This window comes from Oncorhynchus nerka, linkage group LG6 (assembly GCF_034236695.1).
Source record: "Oncorhynchus nerka isolate Pitt River linkage group LG6, Oner_Uvic_2.0, whole genome shotgun sequence".
NCBI classification, from domain to species: domain Eukaryota; kingdom Metazoa; phylum Chordata; class Actinopteri; order Salmoniformes; family Salmonidae; genus Oncorhynchus; species Oncorhynchus nerka.
In genome coordinates, this window is record NC_088401.1 from 73,980,458 (window position 1) to 73,994,555 (window position 14,098).

General features: G+C 47.4%; 1 protein-coding gene across 1 annotated transcript in view; it reads left to right on the top strand.

The window, feature by feature from the left end:
- The window catches only part of LOC115130961 (cytoplasmic FMR1-interacting protein 2), a 54,130-nt gene that overhangs the window by 35,985 nt on the left and 4,047 nt on the right, over positions 1 to 14,098 (top strand). Inside the window, exons 9-25 of the mRNA XM_065019864.1 lie at positions 1,474 to 1,578; positions 1,778 to 1,866; positions 2,303 to 2,540; positions 2,704 to 2,856; positions 4,105 to 4,244; positions 4,586 to 4,733; positions 4,919 to 5,072; positions 7,568 to 7,724; positions 7,901 to 7,997; positions 8,107 to 8,183; positions 8,275 to 8,383; positions 9,558 to 9,677; positions 10,075 to 10,274; positions 10,453 to 10,540; positions 10,646 to 10,789; positions 10,927 to 11,017; positions 11,750 to 11,880. Of these exons, the coding sequence (XP_064875936.1) occupies positions 1,474 to 1,578; positions 1,778 to 1,866; positions 2,303 to 2,540; positions 2,704 to 2,856; positions 4,105 to 4,244; positions 4,586 to 4,733; positions 4,919 to 5,072; positions 7,568 to 7,724; positions 7,901 to 7,997; positions 8,107 to 8,183; positions 8,275 to 8,383; positions 9,558 to 9,677; positions 10,075 to 10,274; positions 10,453 to 10,540; positions 10,646 to 10,789; positions 10,927 to 11,017; positions 11,750 to 11,880 (2,241 nt within the window). The remainder of the gene's footprint in view (positions 1 to 1,473; positions 1,579 to 1,777; positions 1,867 to 2,302; positions 2,541 to 2,703; positions 2,857 to 4,104; positions 4,245 to 4,585; positions 4,734 to 4,918; positions 5,073 to 7,567; positions 7,725 to 7,900; positions 7,998 to 8,106; positions 8,184 to 8,274; positions 8,384 to 9,557; positions 9,678 to 10,074; positions 10,275 to 10,452; positions 10,541 to 10,645; positions 10,790 to 10,926; positions 11,018 to 11,749; positions 11,881 to 14,098) is intronic.

Below are 14,098 nucleotides of genomic sequence, written 5' to 3' on the forward strand. Positions count from 1 at the left end.
TCTAGATACCTGTCTCTGTCTGGATCTTAACTACCTGCCTTTCTCTAGATACCTGTCTCTGTCTGTCTTAACCTGCCTTTCTCTAGATACCTGTCTCTGTCTGGATCTTAACTACCTGCCTTTCTCTAGATACCTGTCTCTGTCTTACCTGCCTTTCTCTAGATACCTGTCTCTGTCTGGATCTTAACTACCTGCCTTTCTCTAGATACCTGTCTCTGTCTGGATCTTAACTACCTGCCTTTCTCTAGATACCTGTCTCTGTCTGGATCTTAACTACCTGCCTTTCTCTAGATACCTGTCTCTGTCTGGATCTTAACTACCTGCCTTTCTCTAGATACCTGTCTCTGTCTGCCTTTCTCTAGATACCTCTTAAACTACCTGCCTTTCTCTAGATACCTGTCTCTGTCTGGATCTTAACTACCTGCCTTTCTCTAGATACCTGTCTCTGTCTGGATCTTAACTACCTGCCTTTCTCTAGATACCTGTCTCTGTCTGGATCTTAACTACCTGCCTTTCTCTAGATACCTGTCTCTGTCTGGATCTTAACAACCTGCCATTCTCTAGATACCTGTCTCTGTCTGGATCTTAACTACCTGCCTTTCTCTAGATACCTTTCTCTGTCTGGATCTTAACTACCTGCCTTTCTCTAGATACCTGTCTCAGTCTTACCTGCCGTTCTCTAGATACCTGTCTCTGTCTGGATCTTAACTACCTGCCTTTTTCTAGATACCTGTCTCTGTCTGGATCTTAACTACCTGCCTTTCTCTAGATACCTGTCTCTGTCTTACCTGCCTTTCTCTAGATACCTGTCTCTGTCTGGATCTTAACTACCTGCCTTTCTCTAGATACCTGTCTCTGTCTGGATCTTAACTACCTGCCTTTCTCTAGATACCTGTCTCTGTCTGGATCTTAACTACCTGCCTTTCTCTAGATACCTGTCTCTGTCTGGATCTTAACTACCTGCCTTTCTCTAGATACCTGTCTCTGTCTGGATCTTAACTACCTGCCTTTCTCTAGATACCTGTCTCTGTCTGGATCTTAACTACCTGCCTTTCTCTAGATACCTGTCTCTGTCTGGATCTTAACTACCTGCCTTTCTCTAGATACCTGTCTCTGTCTTACCTGCCTTTCTCTAGATACCTGTCTCTGTCTTACCTGCCTTTCTCTAGATACCTGTCTCTGTCTTACCTGCCTTTCTCTAGATACCTGTCTCTGTCTGGATCTTAACTACCTGCCTTTCTCTAGATACCTGTCTCTGTCTGGATCGTAACTACCTGCCTTTCTCTAGATACCTTTCTCTGTCTGGATCTTAAAATGCTAATAGCCTCCTTACTCTTGCTTAGCGGTCCTCAACTGTAGCTTCCAGTAGTGTTCAGAATATGTAGAGTTATATCTGAATGTCCGTCAAATATCATTGATCCAGCTTTGTATAATATCACTGTGTGTATGTGTGTGTGTGTCTGTGTGTGTCAGGTGATGGGTTTTGGTCTCTATCTGATGGACGGTAACGTCAGTAACATCTACAAACTAGACGCCAAGAAGAGGATCAACCTGGGAAAGATCGACAAATTCTTCAAGGTCAGTGTGTGTGTGTGTGTGTGTGTGCTCCACACCAAAACTGCCATATAACTTTTCATTGTGGCTCTGTCTGTACTTTCACATCGTGATATTCTTTGATCACCCTCCTCCGGACTGAAACCCCTTTTCTGTGTGTGTCTTGTTTGATTCCTTCCTGACTGAAGCCCTCTCTCTGTCTGTGTCTTGTTTGATGCCTCAGCTGCAGGTGGTGCCTCTGTTTGGAGACATGCAGATAGAACTATCACGTTACATAGAGACCAGCGCCCACTACGAGGAGAACAAGTCCAAGTAAGAACATCAGCCATCTTTAAACTCATAAATTCAGACCTCTAACAAGTCCCGAACCCCAGCTCCTAACCCACAGGTGTCAAACTCATTCCACGGAGGGCCGAGTGTCTGCAGGTTTTCACTCCTCCCTTGTACTTGACTGATGAAATAAGGTCACTGATTAGTAAGAAATTCGCTTACCCGGTTGTTTAGGTCTTAATTGGACACAAATTTAAAGGAAAAAAAAAAACAGCATACACTCGGCCCTCCATGGAATGAGTTTGACCCCCCCCAACCCCTGACTCTCTCTCTGTACCCAGAGCTTCACCTCCACCAGTACAACCTGGGTGTGAACCCTGACCTCTAACCTCTCTCCTACAGGTGGACGTGTACCCAGAGCTCCATCTCTCCCCAGTACAACCTGTGTGAACCCTGACCTCTAACCTCCCTCCTACAGGTGGACGTGTACCCAGAGCTCCATCTCTCCCCAGTACAACCTGTGTGAGCAGATGGTTCAGATTCGTGATGACCACATCCGGTTCATCTCTGAGCTGGCTCGCTACAGTAACAGTGAGGTAGTGACCGGGTCAGGCCTGGACAGTCAGAAATCAGATGAGGAGTACAGGGAACTGTTTGACCTGGCACTCAGAGGGTTACAGCTGCTGTCCAAGTGGAGCACACACGTCATGGAAGTGGTGAGTAGGTGTGTGTGTGTGTGTGTGTGTGTGCCAAAGAAGGGGCAGTGTGTAGTCCGTTCTTGGTCCCATAAAAATATAATTATTTAAATGAATAAGTCATTGTATTTTTACCAGGTCCTGTGATTTTCAGTTTACTCTGACACCATATTCTCTCTCTCAGTACTCGTGGAAGTTGGTCCACCCGACAGATAAGTTCTGTAACAAGGACTGTCCTGGCACAGCAGAGGAGTATGAGAGAGCTACACGTTACAACTACACCTCAGAGGAGAAGTTTGCCCTGGTCGAGGTCATTGCCATGATCAAGGGACTGCAGGTCAGAAACACACACTGTACCTACAAGAGAGCTTTGTCATGACATCGTTGGGACACTTACAGAATAGTAACATAGCAGCATTTCACCACCGTGCATCTTGGTTGAAATGTGGTTACATTGGTGGTGGTGATGATGATGGTGCTGATAATGATGGAGGTCATGGAGGTGGTGGTGGGGGTGATGATGGTGAATGAGATGGTGATGGTGGTGATGATTATGGAGGTGGTGGTGATAATGGTGGTGGAGGTGGTGATGATGATGATGGTGGAGGTGGTGGAGGTGATGGTGAATGAGGTGGTGGTGATGATGGTGGTGGTGATGATGGTGGTGATTATGATGGTGGTGATTATGATGGAGGTGATGGTGAATGAGGTGGTGGTGGTGGTGATGATGGGGGTGGTGGTGATGATGGAGATGATGGTGAATGAGGTGGTGGTGGTGGTGGTGATGATGGGGGTGGTGGTGAATGAGGTGGTGGTGGTGATGGTGAATGAGGTGGTGGTGGTGGTGGTGATGATGTGGAGGTAATGGAGGTGGTGGTGTTGATGGTGGAGGTGGTGGTGGTGGTGATGGTGATGATGATGATGGTGGAGGTAATGGAGGTGGTGGTGATGATGGTGGAGGTAATGGAGGTGGTGGTGGTGATGATGATGGAGGTGGTGGTGATGATGGAGGTGGTAGTGATGATGATGGAGGTGGTGGTGATGATGATGATGATGGAGGTGGTGGTGGTGATGATGATGATGATGGAGGTGGTGGTGGTGATGATGATGATGATGGAGGTGGTGGTGGTGATGATGATGGAGGTGGTAGTGATGATGATGATGGTGGTGGTGGTGATGATGATGATGATGATGGAGGTGGTGGTGGTAGTGATGATGATTGAGGTATTTGGTATTTTGTGGTGGTGGTGATGATGGTGGTGGTTGTGATGGTGGTGGGGTTGTGATGGTGGTAGTGGTTGTGATGGAGGGGTGATGGATGTGGAGGAACTGGGTGTGGTTGTGGAGGGGGTGGTGGTGATGGTGCTATTTGGTATTTTTGGGGATATTATGGAAGTGGTGGTGGAGGGGTGGTTGTGGTGGTGGTGGAGGGGGTGGTTGAGGAGGTGGAGGGGTGGGGTTGGTGGAGGGGGTGGTGGTGGAGGGGGTGATGGTGGAGGGGGTGATGGAGGTGGTGGTGGTGATATTTGTATTTGTTTTGTATATTATTATGGACGTGGTGATAATGAGGGTATCTGTGTTGTAGGTGTTGATGGGTCGTATGGAGAGCGTATTCAACCAGGCCATAAGGAACACCATCTATGCAGCCCTGCAGGACTTTGCCCAGATGACCCTCAGAGAGCCTCTACGTCAGGCCGTACGCAAGAAGAAGAACGTTCTCATCAGGTACCATACTGGCTGCACTCATTCCTGTTCAACTAGTAACACATTTCAGGCAAGATAAAAAGATGTTCTGTAACATCTTGTTTTCTAGGTGGTCTTGATAAATTAAAAAAACACCTTGAAAAAAAGGTTCAAGTCCCCTCAAAGGCTCATGTGTGCATATGGCACAATTCTCACTGTTTGCTGAGACAGAATAACCATGGACCTTCTGTAGTTAGCTAGTCTGTCCTAAATGGCACCCTAACCCCATGGGCACTACATAGGGAATAGTGTTCCATTTGGGTTACGTCAGATGGTCATTTCCTTTAATGCTGATTCTCTGATAACCCTTGGTCTCTCTCTAGTGTCCTGCAGGCAATCCGTAAGACCATCTGTGACTGGGAGGGGGCTCGGGAGCCTCCCAATGACCCCTGTCTCAGGGGGGAGAAGGACCCCAAGGGAGGGTTCGACATCAAGGTGCCCCGCAGAGCTGTGGGACCCTCGAGCACACAGGTACACCAGGGGGAGAGAGAGAAGGATAACAGAGGGCTAGGGGATTTAGGAACAGGGGATGGAAGAGACAGATGTTGGTTAGGGATAGAGGCAGGTTGTAGGGGCAGGATCAAGTACAGGGACTTTGAAGGGAAATGGTAAGAATAGTATTATTTAGTTTTTTCTCTCTCTCCCTGCCTCGCTAGCTGTACATGGTTCGTACCATGCTGGAGTCATTGATAGCTGATAAGAGTGGTTCTAAGAAGACTCTACGCAGCAGTCTGGATGGACCCATAGTACTGGCTATAGAAGACTTCCACAAACACTCCTTCTTCTTCACACACCTGCTCAACTTCAGCGGTATGTACACACACACACACACACACACATGCTTTCCTATCAGGCCTCAGGATAAGACCCATATGCAGACAGTAAGAATAACATGTTTATTATAAAAGGCGGGTCAAGGGCAGGCAGAACCAGGGCCGTAAAGGTTAGGTCAAGGGCAGGCAGAGGTCAGTAATCCAGGCTCAGAGTCAGGGCAGGCAGAGGTCAGTAATCCAGGGCCGTGTCAAAGGTTACATAACGACAGGCTCGGGGTCAGGGCAGGCAGAGGTCAGTAATCCAGGGCCGTGTCAAAGGTTACATAACGACAGGCTCGGGGTCAGGGCAGGCAGAGGTCAGTAATCCAGGGCCGTGTCAAAGGTTACATAACGACAGGCTCGGGGTCAGGGCAGGCAGGCAGAATCCAGGGCCGTGTCAAAGGTTAATCCAGGCTCGCAGGGCAGGCAGAGGTCAGTAATCCAGGGCCGTGTCAAAGGTTACATAACGACAGGCTCGGGTCAGGGCAGGCAGAGGTCAGTAATCCAGGGCCGTGTCAAAGGTTACATAACGACAGGCTCGGGGTCAGGGCTGGCAGAGGTCAGTAATCCAGGGCCGTGTCAAAGTGTACAGAACGAATGATCAAAACCGGGATAACTAGAAAACATGTGCTCAAGAAAACAGGAGTAGGACAAACACGCTGGTATGCTTGACGAGTCAAACTGGCAACAGACAAACAGAACACCGGTATAAATGCACAGCGGATAATGGGGAAGATAATGGGGAAGAACACCGGTATAAATGCACAGCGGATAATGGGGAGGATAATGGGGAAGATAATGGGGTAGATAATGGGGTAGATAATGGGGAAGATAATGGGGTAGATAATGGGGTAGATAATGGGGAAGATGGGCAACACCTGGAGGGGGGTGGAGACAATCACAAGAACAGGTGAAACAGATCAGGATGTGACACTTTATTACACTACCACCCTCAAGGTCATGATCAATCCTCATCTTGTACTTTTTTCTTTCCTCCCCTCCTGTAATAATATCATGTTATTCACCACCCCTCCTGTAATAATATCATGTTATTCACCACCCCTCCTGTAATAATATCATGTTATTCACCACCCCTCCTGTAATAATATCATGTTATTCATGTTATTCACACCCCTCCTGTAATAATATCATGTTATTCACCACCCTCCTGTAATAATATCATGTTATTCACCCCTCCTGTAATAATATCATGTTATTCACCTCTCCTGTAATAATATCATGTTATTCACCTCTCCTCCTGTAATAATATCATGTTATTCACCACCCCTCCTGTAATAATATCATGTTATTCACCAATAATATCATGTTATTCACCTCCTGTAATAATATCATGTTATTCACCACCCCTCCTGTAATAATATCATGTTATTCACCACCCCTCCTGTAATAATATTCACCACCCCTCCTGTAATAATATCATGTTATTTATTCACCACCCCTCCTGTAATAATATCATGTTATTCACCACCCTCCTGTAATAATATCATGTTATTCACCACACTCCTGTAATAATATCATGTTATTCACCACCCCTCCTGTAATAATATCATGTTATTCACCCCCTCCTGTAATAATATCATGTTATTCACCACCCCTCCTGTAATAATATCATGTTATTCACCACCCCTCCTGTAATAATATCATGTTATTCACCACCCTCCTGTAATAATATCATGTTATTCACCACCCCTCCTGTAATAATATCATGTTATTCACCACCCCTCCTGTAATAATATCATGTTATTCACCACCCCTCCTGTAATAATATCATGTTATTCACCACCCTCCTGTAATAATATCATGTTATTCACCTCCTCCTGTAATAATATCATGTTATTCACCACCCCTCCTGTAATAATATCATGTTATTCACCACCCCACCTGTAATAATATCATGTTATTCACCACCCTCCTGTAATAATATCATGTTATTCACCACTCCTCCTGTAATAATATCATGTTATTCACCACCCTCCTGTAATAATATCATGTTATTCACCACCCCTCCTGTAATAATATCATGTTATTCACCACCCCTCCTGTAATAATATCATGTTATTCACCACCCCTCCTGTAATAATATCATGTTATTCACCACCCCTCCTGTAATAATATCATGTTATTCACCTCTCCTCCTGTAATAATATCATGTTATTCACCACCCCTCCTGTAATAATATCATGTTATTCACCACCCCTCCTGTAATAATATCATGTTATTCACAACTCCTCCTGTAATAATATCATGTTATTCACCTCACCTCCTGTAGAGGTGGTGCAGCACTGCTGTTACTACATAAGGTCGATGCCCACGCTGAAATCTAATTGGGGGGGATTTCCACAATGCTGGAAGGGGGACCCCGAGTGAAAAGGGACACTGCAGCACTGTTGTTTCCTGTCTCAAATGTGGTTCAGAAAGTGTTTCCTCTAATAATGTATAATAATGTCATGTTATTCCCTTCCCATCCTCCAGAGGCGCTGCAGCACTGCTGTGACCTGTCTCAGCTATGGTTCAGAGAGTTCTTCCTGGAGTTGACCATGGGTCGCAGGATCCAGTTCCCCATCGAGATGTCCATGCCCTGGATTCTCACAGATCACATTCTGGAGACCAAGGAGCCATCCATGATGGAGTAAGACCCTGTTTAGACCACTCTGTGTGTGTGTATGTGTGTGTGTGCAGGTGAGAAAGAGGAAGTGATGGAAAGTGACAGAAAGATGGTGTTTGTTGTCTCTCTGTTGTCATTGTGTCCATGCTGAGTCTGTGTGTGTTTGTGCCTGCTGATGCCATCCTGACTGTTTCTCCCAGGTATGTGTTGTACCCTCTGGACCTCTACAATGACAGTGGCTACTACGCTCTGACCAAGTTCAAGAAACAGTTCCTCTACGATGAGATAGAGGCTGAGGTAAACTAGCACGAAACAAAGATGGCCGCCTCAGAAATCAAATAATGACAAGTAATTCATCTCCAATCCCCACAAGAGTAGTGAGTTACGGATGCTGTTTTTCCTACAGGTGAACCTGTGCTTCGATCAGTTTGTCTACAAGCTGGCTGACCAGATATTTGCCTACTACAAAGCCATGTCTGGAAGGTAAGAGACGGCTGGAAACTGAATCATGTTGATATGGGGGCGGGGGTTAAATCAAGCAGTGAAGGATGTTGTTGTGTGTTTTGCTCCACAGTGTCCTCCTGGACAAGCGTTTCAGGGCAGAGTGTAAAAACTATGGTGTGATCATCCCCTACCCCCCCTCCAACCGTTATGAGACGCTGCTCAAACAGAGACACGTACAGGTAGGTCTGTCTTACATCGCCCTGGAATACACCCTGGCAAGGAGACCATAGTCCCGCCTTTTAGCCCTTTGTTACTTACAAAAAGCATGTGTCTAATGGAGAGCTACAAAGGAAGGAAATAGCCGATTTAGACCGACAGATATCAGGTCATTTCGTAAAACTTGAGGCTCTCTATGCTTATTAGTTGTGCTTCAATTAGCTTGCTAGCTATTTCGGTGCAGCGGGAGGGAGATTTATTTTGTGTGTGTGTGGGGGGGGGATTATTAATGTGTTGGCTACACTGTCCCGCGAATGTCCCGAAAAATCACCCCGCTGTCCTGGATTTGGGTATTTAAACTTGGTCACCCTAGCCCTGTCATACGCCGCCCTGTCATACGCCGCCCTGTCATACGCCGCCCTGTCATACGCCGCCCTGTCATACGCCGCCCTGTCATACGCCGCCCTGTCATACGCCTCCCTGTCATACGCCTCCCTGTCATACGCCTCCCTGTCATACGCCTCCCTGTCATACACCGCCCTGTCATACGCCGCCCTGTCATACGCCTCCCTGTCATACGCCTCCCTGTCATACGCCTCCCTGTCATACGCCTCCCTGTCATACGCCGCCCTGTCATACGCCGCCCTGTCATACGCCTCCCTGTCATACCTCCTGTCATCGCCTCCCTGTCATACGCCTCCCTGTCATACGCCTCCCTGTCATACGCCTCCCTGTCATACGCCTCCCTGTCATGTCCCTGTCATACGCCGCCCTGTCTGTCCCTGTCATACGCCTCCCTGTCATACGCCTCCCTGTCATACGCCTCCCTGTCATACGCCGCCCTGTCATACGCCTCCCTGTCATACGCCTCCCTGTCATACGCCGCCCTGTCATACGCCGCCCTGTCATACGCCTCCCTGTCATACGCCTCCCTGTCATACGCCTCCCTGTCATACGCCGCCCTGTCATACGCCGCCCTGTCATACCTGTCATTGCGGTACACTTTCAGAGATCTTTGTGAGACTGACTACATGGTCAGTTTTTAACATTAAATCACACAACACCTCTCTCTCCTCTCCTCTCTCTAATTTCCTACTCTCTTCCCCCTCTCTCTCATCCTCTCCCCCCTCTCTCGCTCTCCTCCCTCCCTCCCTCCCTCCCTCCCTCTCTCTCATCCTGTCCTCTCTCTCTCTCCAGCTCCTGGGTCGCTCCATCGATCTGAACCGTCTGATCACCCAGAGGATCTCAGCAGCCATGTACAAGTCTCTGGACCAGGCCATCAGTCGCTTTGAGAGTGAAGACCTCACCTCTATTGTGGTGAGAACACCAGGGCAGGGGCATACTGTATACTGTGGTCTCAACCTTCACACACACACACACACACACACAACCAACCCTCCTTCACACTCCCAGTCCTGGGTCATATGTACTCTCTCAGATAGCATACTGTCAGTCCTTGGTAACATATCACACACTAGGCTCATTCTCATAGGCCCTTTCCTGTCCTCTGGGGCCCATGACCTACTGGCCACATTATATTACCAGCTTTTATTCTCTGTCTCACCATTCCACCCATCAGCAGTTGATGTTGTTTATGATGTTGATTTTTCTCTCCCATGACTCAATCACTCACTACCCCACCCCCCTCTCTCTTTTTCCCTCTCTCTTACTCACTACCCCACCTTTCTCTCTCACACACCACTCCACCCATCAGGAGTTGGAGTGGCTGATGGACATCAACAGACTGACTCATCGTCTGCTCTCGAAGCACATGACCCTGGACAGCTTCGACGCCATGTTCCGCGAGGCCAACCACAATGTGTCTGCCCCCTACGGACGCATCACGCTCCATGTCTTCTGGGAACTCAACTTTGACTTCCTCCCCAACTACTGCTACAACGGCTCCACCAACCGGTCAGTGGGGAGGGGGGGGGTCCTTATTGATAGTCCTGGACATGTTCCCTAGCTTACAGTTCTTTGCAAGTCTACCAATACATCGCTCAGGTTCAGCAGTTGGTTATCTATATTCCATTTAGTCATTACCTAAGTGGACTCCTGCTCATGACCCCTTATGACCCCTTACCTTCCTCAGCTTTGTGCGGACTGCCATCCCCTTTACCCAGGAACCTCAGCGAGACAAGCCGGCCAACGTGCAGCCGTACTACCTGTATGGGTCTAAGGTATGTACTGTATACGGTCTCCTATTTGAGTACAATTCTAGAAATGAGAAACATTTGGACCTATTTTGAGAGCATGCTTCTGATGTTTTTTTCACCCTCCCCCAGCCTCTGAACATTGCCTACTCCCACATCTATAGCTCCTACAGGAACTTCGTAGGCCCGCCCCACTTCAAAACCATCTGCCGTCTCCTTGGTTACCAGGGCATCGCCGTGGTGATGGAGGAACTGCTCAAGATAGTCAAGAGCCTGGTATTATGGGCTATTTGTGTATTTTACTATTGTCTGAATGTACTCCTACATACCAGCGCTCTGTTAAAAACACTATATCCAACTAATCTCATCTTTTTACCCTCCTTCTTCATCTTCCTCTTCTCTTTCCTCTCTAGTTGCAGGGCACTATCCTGCAGTATGTGAAGACTCTGATCGAGGTAATGCCCAAGATCTGTCGCCTGCCGCGCCACGAGTACGGATCCCCAGGTCGGTTGATGTACTGTAGTTCAGTGAATGCCTAGGCTTTATCTCAGAGGGCTAACACAGCCATGACTCATACAGACAACCCAGGTTTGAAACCCAGTTGGTCCCAGAAAATAAAACTTCCTGTTGTTGCCCAATCATATTACAGTCATCTGACAGATCAAATGAGATCTGCTTGTTTACCATGTCTCTCTATGACCAGGGATTATAGGATAGGTAGATTAGGGGTGTTCTGTACCGTAACAGGCTGTACTGAACATTTAATGGACTTCCTGTATGCCTGATCTCGGTCATAGAGAGCACAGTGACGGAATATACATCGTCATAGTCAACATAATCCTACCATACCTGGATGTTCCATAATGATACTGATGTGTGTTTATCAGTCAAGGACAGTCCCTTTCATAGTATAACTCCATGTGATCGGTTCTGTTGTTTTAACATTTAACTCTTTTCACTTTGAAGATGTAACTTTTAACTGTGTTCAGGCCTTAATGGCCACATGTACTTGTATAATCTCCACCCAGCACAGCCAGAAGAGGACTGGCCACACCTCAGAGCCTGGTTCCTCTCTAGGTTTCTTCCTAGGTTCCTGCCTTTCTAGAGAGTTTCTTAGCCCCTGTGCTTCTACATCTGCATTGCTTGCTCTTTGGGGTTTTAGGCTGGGTATCTGTAACAGTGCTGATGTAAAAAGGGCTTTCTAAAATACATTGATTGATTGTCCTTCCCTGCCAGGTATCCTGGAGTTCTTCCACCACCAGCTGAAGGACATTATAGAGTACGCAGAGCTGAAGACTGATGTCTTCCAGAGTCTCAGAGAGGTGGGGAACGCCATCCTCTTCTGTCTGCTCATCGAACAAGCTCTGGTGAGTCCCTCCTCCTCTTCTCCTCTTTCACTTCTATCCCTTCCTCTCCTCTGTTCTGTCCTTCCCTCCTTTTCCCACCTTTTTCTGCTTCGCCTGTATACCTTTGTTTCTCTTTCTCCTTTACTCTTCCCCTCTCATACTCTCATCACCTCTCCCCTCATACTCTCATCACCTCTCCCCTCATACTCTCATCACCTCTCCCCTCATACTCTCATCACCTCTCCCCTCATATACTCTCATCACCTCTCCCCTCTCATACTCTCATCACCTCTCCCCTCTCATACTCTCATCACCTCTCCCCTCTCATACTCTCATCACCTCTCCCCTCTCATACTCTCATCACCTCTCATACTCTCATCACCTCTCATACTCTCATCACCTCTCATACTCTCATCACCTCTCATACTCTCACCACCTCTCATACTCTCACCACCTCTCATACTCTCATCACCTCTCATACTCTCATCACCTCTCCCCTCTCATACTCTCATCACTCCTCTCCATCGTCATCACCCCTCTCCTCTCCATCGTCATCACCCCTCTCCTCTCCATCGTCATCACCCCTCTCCTCTCCATCGTCATCACCCCTCTCCATCGTCATCACCCCTCTCTCTCTCTCTCTCTCTCTCTCTCACATACTCAGAAAGAGGGACTGATACATGTCAGGCTATTTCTCCTCCTTCTGTCTGGTTGAATATATCTGTTTCTATCTTCGTCTCAATAAAGTTTCACCCTCCAGAAATGTTGATATTGGCTGTATCTGAATTGCAACTCTATTCTTTATTACACGCTGGCAAACTACTACAGGTGGTAAGAATCTAGGTCTTGTCTTTGGTATAAAAAAACACACACCCTGACTGATCTCCATCTCTCTCTCTGTTGGCTTGGGCTGCCACATACCCTGACTGATCTCCATCTCTCTCTCTGTTGGCTTGGGCTGCCACACACCCTGACTGATCTCCATCTCTCTCTCTGTTGGCTTGGGCTGCCACACACCCTGACTGATCTCCATCTCTCTCTCTGTTGGCTTGGGCTGCCACACACCCTGACTGATCTCCATCTCTCTCTCTGTTGGCTTGGGCTGCCACACACCCTGACTGATATCCATCTCTCTCTCTGTTGGCTTGGGCTGCCATGTTTCTCTGTTTTTATATTCACCATCTTACTTTGACACACAAAGTTTTACCTCCGGAGGACCATGAAAGCCAAAGATTGAGATTTTAAAATTATTGTAAGAAATAAAGAACAATCCAAGATTGCAATCATTATTGGAAATAAATTGATAATAAAAAATTATTATCTTAAAGTATCTCTCCATGTCCTTGGCTCCCATGATAGAGGTGACCTGTGTGTTTCTGGGTGGCTGTCTGTAAAGTAAACTCGGCAACAAAAGAAACGTCCTCTGACTCTCAACTGTGTTTATTTTCAGCAAACTTAACATGTGTAAATATTTAACAAGATTCAACAACTGAGACATAAACGGAACAAGTTCCACAGACAGCTGACTAACAGAAATGGAATGATGTGTCCCTGAACAAAGGAGGGGTCAAAATCAAAACTAACAGTCAGTATCTGGTGTGGCCACCAGCTGCATTATGTACTGCAGTGCATCTCCTCCTCATGGACTGCACCAGATTTGCCAGTTCTTGCTGTGAGATGTTACCACACTCTTCCACCAAGGGACCTGCAAGTTCCCAGACCTTTCTGGGGGGAATAGCCCTAGCCCTCACCCTCCGATCCAACAGATCCCAGACGTGCTCAATTGGATTGAGATCCTGGCTCTTCGCTGGCCATGGCAGAACACTGACATTCCTGTTTTGCAGGAAATCACACACAGAACGAGCAGTATGGCTGGTGGCATTGTCATGCTGGAGGGTCATGTCAGGATGAGCCTGCAGGAAGGGTACCACATGAGGAAGGAGGATGTATTCCCTGTTACGCACAGCATTGATATTGCCTGCAATGACAACAAGCTCAGTCCGATGATGTTGTTACACACTGCCCCAGACCATGATGGACCCTCCACCTCCAAATCGATCCCGCTCCAGAGTACAGGCCTCGGTGTAACGCTCATTCCTTCGACGATAAATGCGAATCCGACCACCAGGGGTGGTGAGACAGAACTGCGACTCGTCAGAGAAGAGCACTTTTTGCCAGTCCTGTCTGGTCCAGCAACGTTGAGTTTGTGCCCATAGGTGACGTTGTTGCTGGTGATGTC